The 19,549-nt window shown below is 42.6% G+C and overlaps 1 protein-coding gene across 1 annotated transcript in view; it reads left to right on the top strand.

The window, feature by feature from the left end:
- The window catches only part of STARD13 (StAR related lipid transfer domain containing 13), a 305,534-nt gene that overhangs the window by 33,641 nt on the left and 252,344 nt on the right, over positions 1-19,549 (top strand). The window contains exon 3 of the mRNA XM_066582869.1: positions 15,168-15,296. Within this exon, the coding sequence (XP_066438966.1) occupies positions 15,168-15,296 (129 nt within the window). The remainder of the gene's footprint in view (positions 1-15,167; positions 15,297-19,549) is intronic.

The following is a 19,549-nucleotide window of genomic DNA, read 5'->3' on the forward strand; positions in this document are numbered from 1 at the left end:
TTGGGACATGCTGTGTCAGACCAACCACTTATGGCTGAATTACGACAAGGAGGGTGGGTGGTGTTGGCAACATCCTAACTTAGGGACAAGCTGTTGGCTCATTATTATAATTAGGCAATCCCCTCTTTCTATCACCCCTGAAGCAGTGTTAAAAAGAGGGGTTTGCTTAATTATTATAATGAGCCGACAGCGCATTCATCATCTATGACGTCATCGACACCAGCTGCCCGCAGTACTACATGATGCCTTGTTGGAACACAGCAGAAAGTAGATGGTCCGACATAGCAGGTCCTGGTGAGAAATTTAAATTGCCAAATATACCCTTTAGGTTGTGTTTTTATATGAAACTGGGATGCCTTGCCACTTTGAAAGTACCATTAATTTTAATGGCTCCTTGTCATATTCATGTAATAACATACTATTCATTTTTAAATGCAACTCCAGTGAATCTCAGAGTTTCCTATTGTACATGCTGAGGAGGAAGTCACAGACATGTTATCTGCAGGGCCCCAGTAGCTAAGACCATATTGCCTTGATTGCCTTGTGGCTATGCCTGATGAATGCCAGGGGGCCCGGTGACACTCCATACCTCGACTCTGCCAGTAATAACCCTAAACTGGCAAATATCCTGCCATAGCTCTCAAATTTCAAAGAATGAAAGAGAGACAATTCCTACGGCTTGTAGAGTGTCAGTTTTTATTACATTAAGCCATGCCTCTAACCCCAGATTTCTGCGCCTCATTAAATTAATCGTGCCACCCTACCCACCCTTAAAGCAGTAGTGCCAATCTCTAACCCTGCAAAGTAATAATGCCACTCTTTACCCTCTTGAGCGTATGAGACAGGTGGAGGAATTGGGCTATGCTCTCCATGATGTCACGCTATGTGTTACATCAATGTAAGTAAATTTATATACAACACTGAATGTATTCAACTGTACCTCTATCCTAAGGACTCAGATACTGTGGAAATGGGGACACTGTGCTTGTCAGCCGGGATGGTGGCCAAAAATTGAGACTGTCTTACTGTAATTAGGACGGTTGGGAGGCATTATTTTGTGTTTTATTTATTATGTAGTCAGCCCCCTAGTATATACTAGTGGTTAGTTATTCCTTTCAGTCTGAAACTCCTAGCCTCTTTCTCCTGAGTTGGGCATGTGATCACAATTCCAAACGCTCAGATTTACTTGAGGTTATATTTTCAGTTTTTAGTCAATTTATCAGTCTGTATGATGCTATCACATGGACCCTACCACAAAAACTGTCAATTACTGATAATAGTCACACAGCTCCTGTCACACAGTTATAACAAAGGAGATCAAAGCTTAACCTCCTGATTGTATATTTATGGTCTGTAACTTATTTAAATGAATATAGAAGGTAATGATAATTAAGCTGTCCCCTCAGCAGATAGAAATGGTATAGCCTCTAGCTAATTCTGTGCTGATGTATCATGAGATTGATATAAAAGTGGTACCATCATAAAGAAGCTTCACTGCATAGAGGTAGCTACTATATACAGAGAAGACCGGCAATCGTATGTGGGAAGGAGGGCAGAGATAGAAAGATATGTTTTCGTTGGAATGTCCCTTTCAGCTTCTATAGCTTTCATGTATTTTCTCCCTGCTGAAGGCTTTTTGTCTTTTAACTGAAAATTAAAATTAATTTGATATTGAAGGTAATAAATATTACCTTACTATACAAAGTACATACTTCAATGATCAAATTTTGAGGCGCAAAAACAAAAGGCTGGGTATGGCCAGTAAATTCTAGAAAAACGAAGCGTGTAAAAAGTACAGTACATTCTAGCACAAAGAAATTCATCTTTCCATTGTTCCTGTGTCAAGGGGAAGCCAAAGTTTATTTCACAGTTTAAATGAAAAGTTGAAGTGGACGGATCAGGGTCTAGATAATCTATGCACAAATGAAAAACACTGAAAAAGCCCATGGTTAATGATACAAGGGTACATGGACACGTACAACCGCCATTTCCCAGCAACATGTGGGTATTTGTACCTGATTTTTGTTTGGGTTTAATCCCTTTTTCAGTGGCTTGTATGAAATCTGTGCAGAGTATAGGATGGAGTCTAGAATATAGGGAAGTTTTCCTATTTATATTCAGGGATATATGATAATTAGAGATGAGCGAGCACCCAAATGCTCGGGTCTGCGTTATTCGAGTCGAGCTTTTTGTAAAATTCGAGAGCTCTACTCGAGTAACGGACCCCATTGATTACAATGGGAGACTCAAGCATTTTTGTATGTGGGATTCCGGGTCCAGAGCTTTTTTTTTTTCTAGGTTCGTTCTCTCTCTCTCTCTCCCCCAGACAAAAAATTTGCCAATGATGCACGCTGCGTCGCAGTGGGAAGGGGCCAAAACAGGCACATCATAGAGGGGAGGAGCCAAAAACTGGGGTGGGGTCGAACTCAGCTTGATGCTCGTTCGAGTAATGAGCACCATCGAGTACGCTAATATTCGAACGAGCATCAAGCTCGGCAGAGTATGTTCGCTCAAATCTAATGATAACATACTAACAGTACGGTTATAAAAGGCATATGTTTGTCAATTTCAACTTGTTATTTAGATAGAAATTTGAGTTGGATGGCCAAAAAGGGGGCCTGGAACTGCTGGATTGGAGGAACATCGGCAGAAAAGAACAGCAGCAGGTAATATAAATGCCCCCCCATGCGATCCCAGGACACAATTATTGGCCCAGACTCAGAGGGTATCCTTAAATGGGTTGCCTAGAATTAGAAAAGCATGACTTTTTCTTAAAAAAACAGACACATGCCTGTCTGCAAGTTGTGTGTGGTATTGCAGCTCAATCCCATTTACTCCAGTGGAATTAAACTGCAGACAGACAGAGGTGGCACTTTTTTTTGCTTTTGTTTTTTTAGAAGAAAGCGGCCTTTTTTTCTAATCATGGACAAACTCTTTATCCTCATATAATTTACTGAAGGCATCCATAGCTAATCAGTGAATCAAGCATCCTGTGGTTCAGTGTTGCTTAGTCTCACTGCTCTTACAGTAATGCTGATGTAGACACCTTCTTTCCTCTAGAGTAGTAGATGCTCTTTTTGAGGGCTTCAGTCCTGGGAATGAAAACACAGATCTCTGTATTGATAATGAAATGGTTATACATTGTAATTAGATCATCTCTAAAGTCTTTTTCACACCCGGGTCAGAGGTTCTGTTCGGAGTCTTCATTGCAAACTCCATAAAATTAGCCAGAAAAAAATAGCACAGCAGGAAGGGCTATATTTTCAGGCAATGTGACATATACCATGACGGAAACCAGATGGATCCCATGACATGGGTATAACCGAGTTGTTCCCTGCTGTACTATTATCCAATACCAGACAGCATTATAAAACATCCCCAATGGAAAACAACACACCTCTGTTTTTGGATAATTTGGCCACAGCAGCCATTTTATTACAAACAAATACATAAATTAACATAATTACGGTGATCAACCCAAGTTAACCAACCACCACAAAGGTGAGGTGCTTGAACCCCTAAATATCTGTTACCTCACCATTTAAACTGAAGTATATACCAATTGCCTCCAGGTGCTCCTAACCGCCTCGGAGACCCACTAGCCTTTACAAGGCTAGACACACCACCATCTCTGCAGGGATTACCCCCCTGTCAGAGAAAAGAGGTGACAGACCCAATCTGACCATGGATAATATAAGGGGAAGTTGGCTCTCCACCCCGCCTTCCCCCTCCAACCAATTTTGTTACCGACTCCAAGGACCCCCCACACACTGCTGCCATGACAATGGAGATTACCGCCCCCCTCAACAGTTCCTTCCTCGATTTTCATGCGACCATCCCTACAGTATCATCCATAGGGTGGGAGGGTGGGACTTGCTACTTCTCTGGTTGTAATCTCCTCACGATTGATGTCACCAATAGTTCTTCGTCTTTTTAGCTTGCCCCTTCCTTTGCAATAACTCCACCTTTTTCTCACCCTACTTCCACATTTCCCTCTGATGTTAACCTTACATTCCAGTTGGAACTTGGAAGAGTTCTACTATCTTTTCTGTAAGGCCTGACTACTGAGTTGTATGTATTTGGTAGCTCCAAGACTTCTGTAAATATATAGGGGGCACAGATGTAGTATATGGAATATCTCCTATCAGAGGCTTAACTTGAAGCTTCTGGGCTCCAATGCAAAATCTGTAACAGGACCCCCAACTTTGCTTGTTTTGCGGGTGCCGAAGTCTCCCTATGGGCAGCTTTATTTGCGGATCCCTCACGCGGGTTCCGCAAATCAGATCCGCCCGTGGACATTGGGCCTTAAAAGCATGTATTTTGGGCAGATAATCGTTTTTTCCAATAGGGTCGCAATAGGATATCTGTCAGTGAAGCTGGATTGACCACTTATTTTCCCTCTCTTCTCCTGAACTTTCTTATCAGCTGATTACTGACCACAACAAAGCTTATCTGCTGATACAAAAGTTCAGGAGAGAAGGTAAAAGGACTGAAAACTGAGTTATCAGTCCAGCCTCACTGACAATGTCCTATTGAGACCCTACTGCAAAAAAAGTACGATTGTCAGCCCAAAATACATACATTTAAGTAAAAAAAATTGTCTCCAAAGGTGTCCATAGTCTCTACTATTTCTACAGTAGAACTGTTTTGAACCACTTGAGGGCAGTGACACACAATAATACATAGCTGGGAGTAATCCAGATTTAAGTAAATATTGAGTGTACAGAAAAATGAATTAGTCAATCAAATAACAAGGACTAAGCAGGCTGTGTCTTATTCTGCATTCAGAGACGTAAGCAGAAGTGAAGAGCAAAAACAAGGGAGCAGACGGGGTGAGTCTAAAAGGTGGAATACACATCATGCTGGTTCAAATTTCAGGCAAGAGGAGCAAAATTGGGTATTAAATTGCAGTCATGACTTTTAATATTTCTATGATTTAACAAATTTGGTGCTGTATTGAAGTACAATATATACAGTATATATGATGCTTAGCTATATAGTACTAAGTTAATTGATCTCTGACTCTTAGAAACGTAAGTTTACATTCTTTATATAGAAATCATAAGATATTACTTAAATAAACTAGTCTTTAATATAGTTTTATTGTAAGAATTGACACATTGCTGCTTAGCTATACATGCACAATATCAATTTTCCCACAATTGCACATTGACAGAATAGAGGGAAATGTGTAACTTTTTCTGTGAGAGCAAATTGAAATATTTACTCTGCTCATATAATATTATATTACACAATCCCGGGAAATTGGAAATGCAGGACAGTTTCATATTATTATACAGTACAGTAGTGGGACAAAACATGCTCACCCTAAGTGGAGGCTCAAACATGATAGTGGTTTGTAAGTAATAAAGGGGTTTAAAGGAGTTAAGCGGTCACTGAGTTTTTAAACAACTTGCGCTTATGTGATAGCCAATGTGATAACTAGTAATAGTGCTAATCACTTTATTTACTTACAATGGCATTTTTGTCCTGGCCACTGGTCTCCTTCCCTTCTAATTTGCTGTCCACTGCCTGTTGTCAAGTGATGCCCATCTCTAGTAACAGAGATATTAAGATGAACAACAGGAACTGAAGGAGAAGGGGTTGAGTAATCCTGCTCACTGAAGTCTGTGAGAGCAGAGAGGAGGGGTAATGAGAAGGGAGAGAAGCAGAGACACACAGAAACATGCTGTTAGAGCTAATGGTGAGTGATTCATTTCAATAGGACAGGTATGAAGTACTGAGAATATCTGCAATAAATAATACAGCATTCTGAATACAAGCAGGTTTGTAGTCAGATGTGAACATTGAGGAGGCTGCACACATAGTCTTTTCAGTCAACTAATTAGTGGGTATCTCGAGCGGTGGACCCCACCGATCAGCTATTAATGGCCTATCCTAAGGATAAGTCATTAATTTTTAAAGGCTCGGTAACCCCTTTAAGGCTGCCCTTTTCTGGTACAAGTGGTGTGTTGGGAATGAGAAGGTAACCAGCTATGAGTTCTCCTGTATCTTGTTCTAGCCATACTTCATATACTGATATGAAGCAGCACCAGCAGAGGGTCTCATTTTGGGCTTTGTGGTAGAATCCCCTATGCCAGGGATGCACAACTTTTCCTGTTCTAAGTGCAACATTGTGATAACGAACCCCTTCTGAGAGCCGCAGTAATACATTAAGTGTTTTTTCCATCTGGGACATTTATGCTACAGATTTCACTACGAGGACTCTTACCTATCAGAAGAACAAGGGTCCCTTTCTCTTCTAGTCATCATTACAGAAAGGAAAAGACTATACAGGTGGCTTTCTCCATTGTGTCACGTTGTGGTCTTGGGACCAGTGGCACTATGGGTTTCGAGGATGATACTGCCGTAGGTGTGGTTGATTTGGCAGACTGATGGTATGGTTTTCTCCAGCCAGCCAATCACCATGCATCTGTATGTATAAATACCAACCCCTCTTGCTGTTCATTATCCATTCCTCATCCTTCCCTCTGGTGTTTGCAGTTATGCATGCTCTAAGTCTTGTTAAAGTTGTTCTCCCACACTGTGCCTGAAGATGATCTGGAAACCTGATTTCCCTGTTGACATGTTCTGCGGACTCCTGCTCCCTTAACCTTCTGTCAAGTTTGGTTCTAGACATTGGATATCCTCTACAGTACACTATTAGATGGGTGATGTCTAATACTTTGTCCCTTCTCTGTCATGTCTGACGCTCTGCCCCTCTGCCCCTTATGTATGTGGGTGTGGATGTCCTGTTTCTGGGTATGTATGTATGAGGTTCTAGGTGGGTAATCTCCTGTGTTTGTAGGTGTGCAGACATCTATTGTAAGCAATGTTTTGTTCAGTGTCTGTTAGTTGGTGTGCAGACACCTAGTGTGGACAATGTCCTGTTTAGTGTCTGTCTGTAGGTGTGCAGACACCTGGTGTGTATGATAGAAAACAAAGGTAGAGAGCGCCACAGGTAGGTCCAATCCACACTAACTAGGCTATGTGGATACGGTCACAGTGTGTCTTTCCTTCAGTACTCCAATCCTTAAGATCAGAAGGAGAGCTGCAGATACAGGCTGGGGGGTCTGAGATCAGAACTCCCCCAGATATAATAGAAAAAGAAGGGATCCGCGCTCACAAGTGGAGTAAACTGAGGATAGATTCACATGTGAAAAGATGGTGAGATATAACACTTACTTGGAAGGAGGGGAGTATGATGCACAAATGCCCCCTCCTCAAAGTGTCCACCACAAGATATAGAGCTATGCTCCAAGTTGCATAGTGATGATCCAGGTGTTGAAACCAAACGAAAACGTTTAATAAGGCAACACGTTTCGGTGCGAGGTAAAGCACCTTTCTCAAGCCATACATATAAAACAAATACACAATACACATATTTATACATAGTAAAAAAAGACATACCCTTCCCATGCTCATCAGTGCCGTGTGTCCGGCGTTCCTGGGGGTGGGCGTGCACTGATGACATCAGCAGTACCATGTGATGTGGTGGCCGTACTCTATGCCGTATGTAGTAATGGGGTCTCTGAATTGTTTTTTTTAAATGTGTTGTTGTCTCGATTTGATCATCGTTGATAAGGATGTCAATGTCCAGGAAGGTGGCGGAAGTTTCACTGAAATTGGCCGTGAACTGTAAACCACTTTCGTTATCATTTAATTGCGAAATGAACTGCATTAAATCTAGCTCTTTCCCTTTCCATATAAGAATAATATCGTCTATAAAAGGTTGGTAAAAAATGATGTTCTGTTTGTCTATCTGCTCTTCAAAGGCCCCATAAACAAATTTGCGTATGCCGGCGCGAATTTGGTACCCATAGCGGTCCCCCTTTCTTGAATGTAAAATTGTTTATTGAACGTGAAATAATTGTGGGCCAAAATAAATTTAATGCCCTCCAGAATGAATTCCTTCTGTCTGGTGGGCATTTGATCTTCTCTTGCCAAAAATGAACCTACTGCTGCTAATCCTGCTTCGTGTGGAATGTTTGAATAAAGTGATGTAACGTCTAGGGTGCACAGGATATAGCCTGGTTTCCATGAGAACTTTTTCAGTTTTTCTAGAAAATCCCCCGTGTCTTTCAAGTATGCGGGTAAGGCTATCACTATTTTCTGCAATATGTGATCAATATATTCCGATAAATTGCACGTGAGGGACCCTATCCCTGATATTATGGGTCTTCCTGGTGGTCTTGTTTTGTCCTTGTGCACTTTCGGTAAGAAATAGAAATAAGGCACTTCGGGATGTTTGGTCAATAAAAAGTATTTCTCATCTTTGGTCAGGCATTTTCTTTCAAAGGCAACCTCTATCAGATTCTTCAACTCCATGGTGAACTTCTGCGTCGGGTCTACCTCGAGTTTTCGATAGTATCTACTATCACTTAAGATACGTTTAGCTTCCATATCATAATAGTCACGGTCCATTATAACAATGGATCCCCCCTTATCCGCGCTTTTTATAACGATTTCGTTATTACTAGCCAATTTATTTATGGATTCTGTGAACTTTCTATCCCCCCACGGGGTTACTCTTTTTTGTTCGCAAATGTCAGTTAAATCCTACATGCGATGCAATGACGCGGAACGCGTCATCAGGCTCCTCCCCCGCTGCTTGGCAACGGGACTATGCCAGAGGTACTATACGATCAACAGCGCGCAGCTCAATGATGCAGAACGCGTCATTAGGCTCCCCCTTCACCACTCAGCAACCGGAGAATGCCGATACTACGAAAAGGCTATTGGCTCTAAATATGAATATGGACTTTACTATACCCCTTAGGATCAGCTTGATTCAGTCTTAACGAAGTCTCAATTCAGAGACCCCATTACTACATACGGCATAGAGTACGGCCACCACATCACATGGTACTGCTGATGTCATCAGTGCACGCCCACCCCCAGGAACGCCGGACACACGGCACTGATGAGCATGGGAAGGGTATGTCTTTTTTTACTATGTATAAATATGTGTATTGTGTATTTGTTTTATATGTATGGCTTGAGAAAGGTGCTTTACCTCGCACCGAAACGCGTTGCCTTATTAAAAGTTTTCGTTTGGTTTCAACACCTGGATCATCACTATGCAACTTGGAGCATAGCTCTATATCTTGTGGTGGACACTTTGAGGAGGGGGCATTTGTGCATCATACCCCCCTCCTTCCAAGTAAGTGTTATATCTCACCATCTATTCACATGTGAATCTATCCTCAGTTTACTCCACTTGTGAGCGCGGATCCCCTTTTTTTCTGACGTTTTTTTTTCCCTTCTTTTTCTGGTGTGTATGATGTCCTACATTGGCGGTCCCTTGCATCTGTAGGTTCACAGATACCTATCGTGTGTTAAGTCCTTGTCAGGTGGTTCCTACATTCCAGCGTGTGGCCATCCTTTAGGGATGATCGCCCCGCTTGTAGGTAGGGTTCCCTTTCTTTGTCTTAGTTGTCTTGTTAGTATAGGGACTCACAAGATAATGAGGACCCTTGACGTGGGCTTGTGAGCTTACGTACTTTGGCCAAAATACTAACTAATACCTTGTTCTTATTTATATTTCCATCTGTCTTGTTTTAGTACTTTGGTATTTGGCTGGCTGGTGTTGGTGTAGGATCTATGTCCATGTTTTCCCTTTGTAGTGTGTACATTTGTTTTATGTATGGTATAAACAGTGTCTGGTCGTGAATGCAGTCCCTTTATACTCCAGTCTTAAATATATTATATGCATGCAAGCAAATTGAATAAGACCTGCATGAACTTAACACATTGTAGACAATGGCTGTTTTAGTAACAGCCTAGCTGTAAAAGTAGAACGTATAGTGGCCCTATATGTAATTATATAAATGCTTGTATGTTTATGGTACCAGCTAGGTCCTGGTACCATATTTATGTAGTAAGCTTGGTTCTGCTACTGTATTTATGTAATAAGCTTGATTTTTGTACCGCAACTATGTAGTTAGCTTGGTTCTGGTACTGTGTCTATGTAGTAGGCTTGATCCTGCTATTTGAATACATTTGGTTCGGTAATGTAGTAAGTGTAGTTCTGTTACCATATGCATGTAGTAAGCTTGGTTATGTTATCATATTTATACAGAACTCTTGGTTTTGTTGCCATATGTATGTTCGCATTGGAGATAATCCTCTGCCATAGGCCTCTGTTAGTAGCTTTATTCTTTCTATCCAACGAAAACCCATTCGCGCTCAGCTGAGTGTGTATGTGTATGGTGGAAATGGAAGAGATAGCTATCATCTCAACAGGTATCTAAGGTTTATGGGCACCAGCCTTAACCTCACCCACAAATAGGGGGCATGAGCATTAAAAGTGCCTAGGGCAGGACAAGCTCTAAATCCGGCCCTGAATACATATGGATACTGTAGTGAAACCTGCACTGATAGAAATAAAAAGTATGTAGAGAAAACCTTTGTGTGGTACAGACGTGAATGGTGTTGGATGAAAACAATGTTTCTTTCATGCTTGGGGTGGTTTGAGCTGACAGAAGTGATCTCTTAGAAAGTTTCTCATAACCCTTGTGTGTGTGTGATTTGCTGCTACCAGCCTAATTACATTTCTTCATGGCTTCAGTGAACAACTCACTTTCTGACCTCGGTATTCAACAAAAACGCCTTACGAAGATTACTTTTCAATTTTCTTTCATTCCAGAATTTCGGGTCAAGATGTTTTGGCAGCTATGGGACTTATCACATTTAGGCTTAAAGACATTCATCTTAGGGAGACTTACAGCCATTGTAGTATTTTCTGCTGAATAGTGTGACTATTTTGACAATTGGGTCACTTCCAAATATCTTTGCCTTCAGGCACCTGAGGTACTTTGGAACGCTCATAAAAATACTTCATATTATTCTGTGAAATTAATATCTTCTTGTATGTGTCTTATTTGTCGATGCGCTCATGCACATCTGATGCTTAAAGCCTTACTTCCATTCAGTGTCTAAAATTCTGGCGTGACTGTGGTTAAAAGGGGCACAGGCAATAATAATGATGGCGGTGTCTTCCACCACAAGTTTAAGAGCAGGGGTGTCAAACTCACTCTTACCGAAGGCCACAGCTGCATTATGGTTTCCTTGAAAGGGACATTTGTAATTGTAGGACTGTATAAATGCAACTGTTCCTTAAAGGGGTTTTACGGGCACAAAATGGAAACTCTGAAAATGCTGAAATCCAAGAGGTAGAGCTAAGAAGCAGCAACCTATACCTTTTATTTACTGCTCTGGACCCTCTTCTTCATCCAGTGCAGCCGCTGATCTGCCACTCTGCTTACATAGTAACATAATGTGTTAGGCTGAAAAAAGACAAATGTCCACCCAGTTCAGCCTGTTTCCACCCCCCACTTGTTTATCCAGAGAAAGGCAAAAAAAAACAATGAGTCAGAAACCAATTTACCCTATTTTGGGGAAAAAAATTCCTCCCCGACTTCATAGTGGCAGTCAGAATAATCCCTGGATCAACATTTGAAAAGATCATACCTGACTCCAAGACCCGGATCAACAACCCCGCTGGTCACCTAATGTCTATATCCTGTAATATCGTAGCGCTCTAAAAAGATATCTAGTCCCCTGTTAAACTCCTCTATCTATTTTGCCATCACCACGTCCTCAGGCAGAGAGTTCTATAGTCTCACTGCTCTTTCAGTAAAGAATCCCCTTCTGTGTTGGTGATGAAACCTGTTTTCTTCTAGACGTAATGGATGCCCTCTTGTTACTGTCGCAGTCCTGGGGATAAACAGATCATGGGAGAGATCCTTGTATTGTCCCCTAGTGTATTTATACATAGTTCTTTGGTCAACCCCTTAACCGTCTTTTTTCGTGGGGGAATAATCCCAATTTTGATAGCCTCTCTGGGTATTTTAGTCCTCCCATTCCATTTATTAATTTAGTTGCCCATCTTTTAACCCACTCAAGCACTGCAATGTCTTTCCTGAGTACTGGAGTCCAAAACTGTACACAGTAGTCCATGTGAGGCTTGACAAGTGCCTTATATAGTGGAAGAATAATGTTCTCGCCCCTATACCTCTTTTAATGCACCCCAAGCCTTTATTTGCCTTTGCAGCAGCTGTCTGGCATTGATCGCTCCAGTTAAGTCTACAGTCTACTAGTACCCCCAGGTCTTTTTCCATATCACTTTTCCCTAGCAGTACCCCATTTAGTGTATATTGGTGACATCTGCTTCTCCTGCCCATGTGCATAACCTTACATTTATCAATATTGAACTTCATTTGTCATTTATCTACCACACCCCCTACATACATCACTTCCACAGTAAACACAGCAACAGACTGTTACCTACAACTCCCAGCATGCATAGAGCTTGTTTACTGGCCAGCACTGTAGCTCCGCCCACAGCTCACGAGTCCTGCAACTTACCAACTCCCCCCTCACTGAGAGTGCCAGAGAAACCCTGCTGAAGCAGACAGACAGGAGCTTCCGACACTGTGAACTGCACATGAGCAATACAGCTCAGTGCTTCGGCTCCTGTCCTCCCATCATGCACTGCTCACAGGATATTGGAGGCTATGGACAGGGGAGGAAGTAGCAAATGCAAACTTAATGTCAGGGGAAGTGGAAATATTTTTCAAGCGAAGGGTCTCATGGCATAGAAAGTAGCTAGATCAGATACACTGATGTAAAATGTTAGACTGTGCCCAGAATACCCCTTTTAAATATTGTTACGTAACCTCACACACCATCCTCATAAATCGATCACGATCTGAAAATAACAACAAACACAAAATAGAATGCAAGCATAACCATTCAGATCGATTCAAAAAATGGTTAACATGTAATTCAACCAGATTTCTCAGTTGAAATACATTTTATTATACTTTTAATCCAGGTTTCTAAAAATTCTTATCAGATATGTCATGGTGAACCACTTGGTCAGTAAGGGTGCATGGAGGGTGCCTGGGTAGGGCTGCCAAAATTCTGCCACCACTTGTGAGTTGCTTAACAGAGCAGTTTGGAGGTGTACATTACAGTTTAGAATCCAAGATGGCACCCACTCCCTGGGCTAGCTGCATCCTCAAGGGAAAGTGGAGAGCTGATCCTTCTGCATCTGGACCTTGCAGGCCATAAAAAAATGATTTGATGGGCTAGAATTGGGCCGCGGGCCATGAGTTTGACACATGTGCCTTAAGGACAGCCAGTAGAGTGGATGGTACAGTTATGATATAGAAGGAAGGGACAGGGGGGACATGATCAAAACCTCTAAATATGTTAAAGGCTTGAAGGGGATGTCAGAATTGTAATATCTGTGGACAACCCCTTTTCCATGTAGTGAAATAACAAGTAAGGAAGATGGAACAATACCTCCTCATCGCCACCTATTGGATAGCAGCATTTCTTCAAAGCAATGCTTGGCCTTTTATACAGGGGTGTAGAGCAATGATTGGGAATTGAGAACCAAGCCAGAATCCATATACTGACAGTGGTTTTGGGGTGTTTGCCCCTCATCAGTGTGTAGTAGGATCCTGGCTTGGCTAATGAGAGGCCCATGATGAGGCCTTAAGGAGAGAGCACCAAGAAGGTGAGTGAGGAGACTTATAAGGCCTTCCAAGCTCCTCTGGGTAATATGCAAATAAGGAAGATGGAACAATACCTCTGCAGCGCCACCTATTGGATGGCAACATTGAATGGCTATGATTGGTTCATCGAGCGCTGCAGTTATTGGCTGAACCACAGCGCTCAAGAACCAATCATAGCGCTTCCCGGAGACGGGGATTTTTAACCTCCAAACCAGGAAGCACTGACTGAAAACTATAGGCAAGTCTGCCGGAGCTGCTGAGGAGTACAGTGCCTGTTAGGTAATGTATTGTTTTTTTAATGCAGCCAGGGATTATTTTCAGGGGAGGGCTTATATTTCAAGCCCCTCTGAAAATCCTGGCAAAAGAGCGCTACAAAGTGGCGTGACTTTGTAGCAACACAAAATCACGATATTGCCGCGAGAAAATGCAGCACAGATGTTATATCGCTGCGATTTTCTTGCGGCAATATAGCTGTCGTCCGTGTAAAAGAGGCCTAAGTGTTTTGATTAAGAAGCTAAACAAGAGAAAAAGGGGACACAATCTGAAATTAGTCGGGGGAAAGATGATGTAGTACTTTGAGCACAATTCATAATACATTTTTTCCAGTGCATGTGTATATACCTTTTTTTTGTAATTTTTCTCTACTTATAGAGATTTATTAAACAAAATGCCCAGAATTCCTAATGGGAATTCATAAAAATGTGATGTACATGGCATGCACCTAACTTACACCTTTCTATCAACTTAGACAAGTACCTAGAAAACAGGAACATGGCTAAGAGGAGTCATAAAATACCTTTTTTGTCCAAAATATAGATGCAAGATATGGCAGCCATGATGTGAGCTATAGAAGAGAAAAAAATCTGACATGTCTAAAAGTTTTGCCAAATTTATTATGACACATTTGATAAATCTGGCCCAATTTGCACTGTTTTCTCTATCATGCAGAGATGCACTGATAACCCCTGTCTCACTCATCTAAAACCATTACTGGCTTAGGTAATGTTCACACGTGGAAGATTTGTGTAGTGTTTCAGGTATGAGAGCCACAGATCTAGAGAGTAGTCAGGGAAGAGCCAGGAGTCGACAATGATAGGTCTCAGTTCGCGGTACAATGGAGGAGGCAGGTAGCGTTGTCAGGGGTCGGTATCGAATATCTCAAGTCACAGTACAAAGGAAGAGGGGGGTAGCATTGTCAGGAGGAAAGCCAGAGGTCAGTATCAGAAGGTCTCAGTTTGATTTGCAGAGGAACAGACAGGAGTGGAGCTTGACTAAGGCTGTGGAGCACAATTATCACGCCCTGGATCAGAGGCAGGGCCAGGCTTTTATAGTTGCCTAATCAATAGCAGGGCAGAGCCAAGGCAAGGAACTGGGTCAGGTATACAGGAACCAGGCTAAGGTCCAGCAAGGGGGCTGTCCAAGGGCTGCATGGCACAGTGGAGAGAGCTGCCGACTGGAGTGCAGGAAGTCCCAGAAACAAACCTGTTCATACACCGGAAGAGGATTTCCAGTTAAGCAATTTTCTGCAGCAATTTTGTTTAGTGTGAACATGCCATTACATTTTGGACACATATTCATTCAAGTTATAGAAATTTACTAATGCAGCTAATATGAATTTCTGTTTTGTTGTTGTCTGTAAAGGAAGAAAGATCACAGTGGTCACAATCCATGACATGTCTCATGATGAAACTACAGCAACTGAATGTAGAACATGAAGGACCCATCAGTTCTAATCCCATCTGTATCTCACATGAACATTCAGAAGAGCAGGTAAAAATGACTTTTATTGTTATTGAGAAATGTTAGTTTTGTAATCCTATCCTTTAACTACAAGTTAAAGGGAGTCTGTCGGCTCGAACATACTGTCCAATCTACAGGCATCATGTTATAGAACAGGAGGAGCAGATTGTTATATAGTTTTATGGGGCAAGATTCAAAATAACTTGTATTTTATTAATTTATATCTCTGCACATTCTGAGTTGGACAGTCCAGTGGGCGGAGCTATCAGTGATTGGCAGCTATCTGTGTATGACTGTACATACAGGGGTATCTGCCAATCACTGATAGGACCACCCACTGGACTGTTCAGCTTAGAATGTGCAGAGATATAAATGAATAAAATACAAGTTATACTGAATCTTCCCCCATAAAACTGTACATCAGTCTGCTCAGCTCCTCCTGCTCTATAACATGATGCTGGCACTTTGGACAACATGTTCCAGCTGACTGACTCTCTTTAAAGGGAATGTGTAAATAAAAAATCTACAATCGTAATTGGTGAGAATTTACTCTGCCATGTGTGATCATACACTAAGAATCCAAGACTCTTGGACTCCTCCAATAGAAATACCATGCAATATTATTTTAATCCCAAATGCAGCTGAGAAAACGCTAATGCCCTTTATTTCACATAGCGGCTCCTCTCAATGTGTTCTGCAATATTTGCTTTCAGTATAATTACATATATAGCAGACCTGGCTGTGAACCCAGCAAAGACAAATGCGATTTCCTCAAATATTAAAAAAGGTAATACGAATGTGAAGAAGGAAGACGTCATTCTGCTGCTGTTTATAGAAACATTTTCTTCTTCCTTTTCAGCAATGTAACCGCGCACGTTGTTATACAAATACATTTCATTACAAGAAATACAATTTCTGTGCAAGGTCAGTTTTACAGCAACATATGGTAACAATTACTTTGCTGCCGTAAATATTTTATGTAAACTTGACCTAAAATGCAAGGGGGGGGAATATGTTTAGTTTTTCAGACAATCACCGTACCGACATCACTAGAGGTCTAATAAAAGGAGGAAAGAGAGCCAACGGAAGTACAGACAGGAAATGGAGAACCAGTGAGTCATGTCACTGGATGCATGGTTCACAATATGTTACAACACACATATTAACCACTGTGTTGATGTTGGAAGATCTGGCGTGGGAATTGAAATTTAATTTTTGCCTTCGGTGGGTTGTCTTTAGTTTATGTGTGTTTTAAAGCATTTGGTCTTAGTTTATGTTTTAGTATAGTCAGTGATAAGATAAAAAAATACAATAAAGGGGTCATGAAAATGACTCACGAGTAGAGATGAGCGAACGCGTTCGTCCGAGCTTGATATTCGTGCGAATATTAGGGTGTTCGGGATGTTCGTTATTCGTAACGAACACCATGCGGTGTTCTGGTTACTTTCACTTCCTTCCCTGAGACGTTAGCGCGCTTTTCTGGCCAATTGAAAGACAGGGAAGGCATTACAACTTCCCCCTGCAACGTTTAAGCCCTATACCACCCCCCTGCTGTGAGTGGCTGGCGAGATCAGGTGTTCGCCTAATATAAAAGTCGGCCCCTCCCGCGGCTCGCCTCAGATGCGGTGTGAGTTAGATGAGGGACAGTGCTGTTTATACCGGAGCTGCTGTAGGGAAAGAATTGGTAGTTAGTGTAGGCTTCAAGACCCCCCAAAGGTCCTTATTAGGGCCACTGATAGCTGTGTGTTGGCTGCTGTTAGCAGTGGCATTTTTTTTTCTCAAAATCGGCTCTGCAGAGCGTTGCACCTGGCATTAGGGACAGAAGTGCTGCATAGGCAGGGAGAGTGTTAGGAGTGAGTGTAGCCTTCAAGAACCTCAACGGTCCTTTCTAGGGCCATATTTATCCGTGTGCAGTACTGTTCAGGCTGCTGTTAGCTGTGCTGCATTTTTTTTGGGCTTCTCAAAATCGCCTCTGCAGAGCATTCCACCCTCCATTGATACTGCAGGGAAAGAATTGTATAGGCAGGGCCACAACACAGTTATTATTCATAGAATATACGCAGTGCTGCCTTTTGGTGGAAAAACAAGTGGAAACAAATCTATTTGTCCAGCCTCTGTCCGTCCTTACGGGCGGTGGACACGTGTGAGCTGCGTGAAAAACATTGCTAAATCATACGCACCCAGCTACGCTTTACTGCTGGCTTCGCCATTTGCTTTCCTTAATTGGGAAAAAAAATACCTGCTCTGCCAGAGTTATAATAACTCTGCTACCCTCACGTTCTGTGACACATAAGCAGGGACACAGCACAGTTATTAAACTTCTCATGTTCATTGAATATACGCAGTGCTGCCTTTTGGTGGGAAAAAACTGAAAACAAATCTATTTGTCCAGCCTCTGTCCGTCCTAACGCCTGTGGACACGTGTGAGCTGCGTGAAAAACATTGCTAAATCATACGCACCCAGCTACGCTTTACTGCTGGCTTCGCCATTTGCTTTCCTTAATTGGGAAAAAAATACCTGCTCTGCCAGAGTTATAATAACTCTGCTACCCTCACGTTCTGTGACACATAAGCAGGGACACAGCACAGTTATTAAACTTCTCATGTTCATTGAATATACGCAGTGCTGCCTTTTGGTGGAAAAAAACTGAAAACAAATCTATTTGTCCAGCCTCTGTCCGTCCTAACGCCTGTGGACACGTGTGAGCTGCGGGAAAAACATTGCTAAATCATACGCACCCAGCTACGCTTTACTGCTGGCTTCGCCATTTGCTTTCCTTAATTGGGAAAAAAATACCTGCTCTGCCAGAGTTATAATAACTCTGCTACCCTCACGTTCTGTGACACATAAGCAGGGACACAGCACAGTTATTAAACTTCTCATGTTCATTGAATATACGCAGTGCTGCCTTTTGGTGGAAAAAAACTGAAAACAAATCTATTTGTCCAGCCTCTGTCCGTCCTAACGCCTGTGGACACGTGTGAGCTGCGTGAAAAACATTGCTAAATCATACGCACCCAGCTACGCTTTACTGCTGGCTTCGCCATTTGCTTTCCTTAATTGGGAAAAAAATACCTGCTCTGCCAGAGTTATAATAACTCTGCTACCCTCACGTTCTGTGACACATAAGCAGGGACACAGCACAGTTATTAAACTTCTCATGTTCATTGAATATACGCAGTGCTGCCTTTTGGTGGAAAAAAACTGAAAACAAATCTATTTGTCCAGCCTCTGTCCGTCCTAACGCCTGTGGACACGTGTGAGCTGCGTGAAAAACATTGCTAAATCAGACGCACCCAGCTACGCTTTACTGCTGGCTTCGCCATTTGCTTTCCTTAATTGGGAAAAAAAATACCTGCTCTGCCAGAGTTATAATAACTCTGCTACCCTCACGTTCTGTGACACATTAGCAGGGACACAGCACAGTTATTAAACTTAGATTATTCATTCACTAGAGGCAGTGGGGCCTTTCGTTTTCCAAAAAGGGAAAAAATTATATTTGGCCTGCAGTCTTGCGCCAATTTATTTCCTGCCTGTGAAATCAAATCACTGGTAATACAGCATGCTGAGGGGTAGGGGTAGGCCTAGAGGACGTGGACGCGGCCGAGGACGCGGAGGGCCAAGTCAGGGTGTGGGCACAGGCCGAGCTCCTGATCCCGGTGTGTCGCAGCCGACTGCTGCGCGATTAGGAGAGAGGCACGTTTCTGGCATCCCCACATTCATCGCCCAATTAATGGGTCCACGCGGGAGACGGTTATTAGAAAATGAGCAGTGTGAGCAGGTCCTGTCCTGGATGGCAGAAAGTGCTTCGAGCAACCTATCGTCAACACGCAGTTCTGCGCCGTCCACTGCTGCAAATCCGAATCCTCTGTCTGCTGCTCCTCCTTCCTCCCAGCCTCCTCACTCCACTACAATGACACCTGCTCAGGAGCGGGAACACTCCCAGGAACTGTTCTCGGGCCCCTGCTCAGATTGGGCAGCAGCGGTTCCTCTCCCACCAGAGGAGTTTATAGTCACTGATGCCCAACCATTCGAAAGTTCCCGGGGTCCGGGGGATGAGGCTGGGGACTTCCGCCAACTGTCTCAACAACTTTCTGTGGGTGAGGAGGACGATGACGATCATACACAGTTGTCTTGCAGTGAGGTAGTAGTAAGGGCAGTAAGTCCGAGGGAGCAGCGCACAGAGGATTCGGAGGAAGAGCAGCAGGACGATGAGGTGACTGACCCCACCTGGTGTGCAACGCTTACTCAGGAGGACAGGTCTTCAGAGGGGGAGTCAAGG

This window comes from Eleutherodactylus coqui, chromosome 1, assembly GCF_035609145.1.
Source record: "Eleutherodactylus coqui strain aEleCoq1 chromosome 1, aEleCoq1.hap1, whole genome shotgun sequence".
Taxonomy (NCBI): domain Eukaryota; kingdom Metazoa; phylum Chordata; class Amphibia; order Anura; family Eleutherodactylidae; genus Eleutherodactylus; species Eleutherodactylus coqui.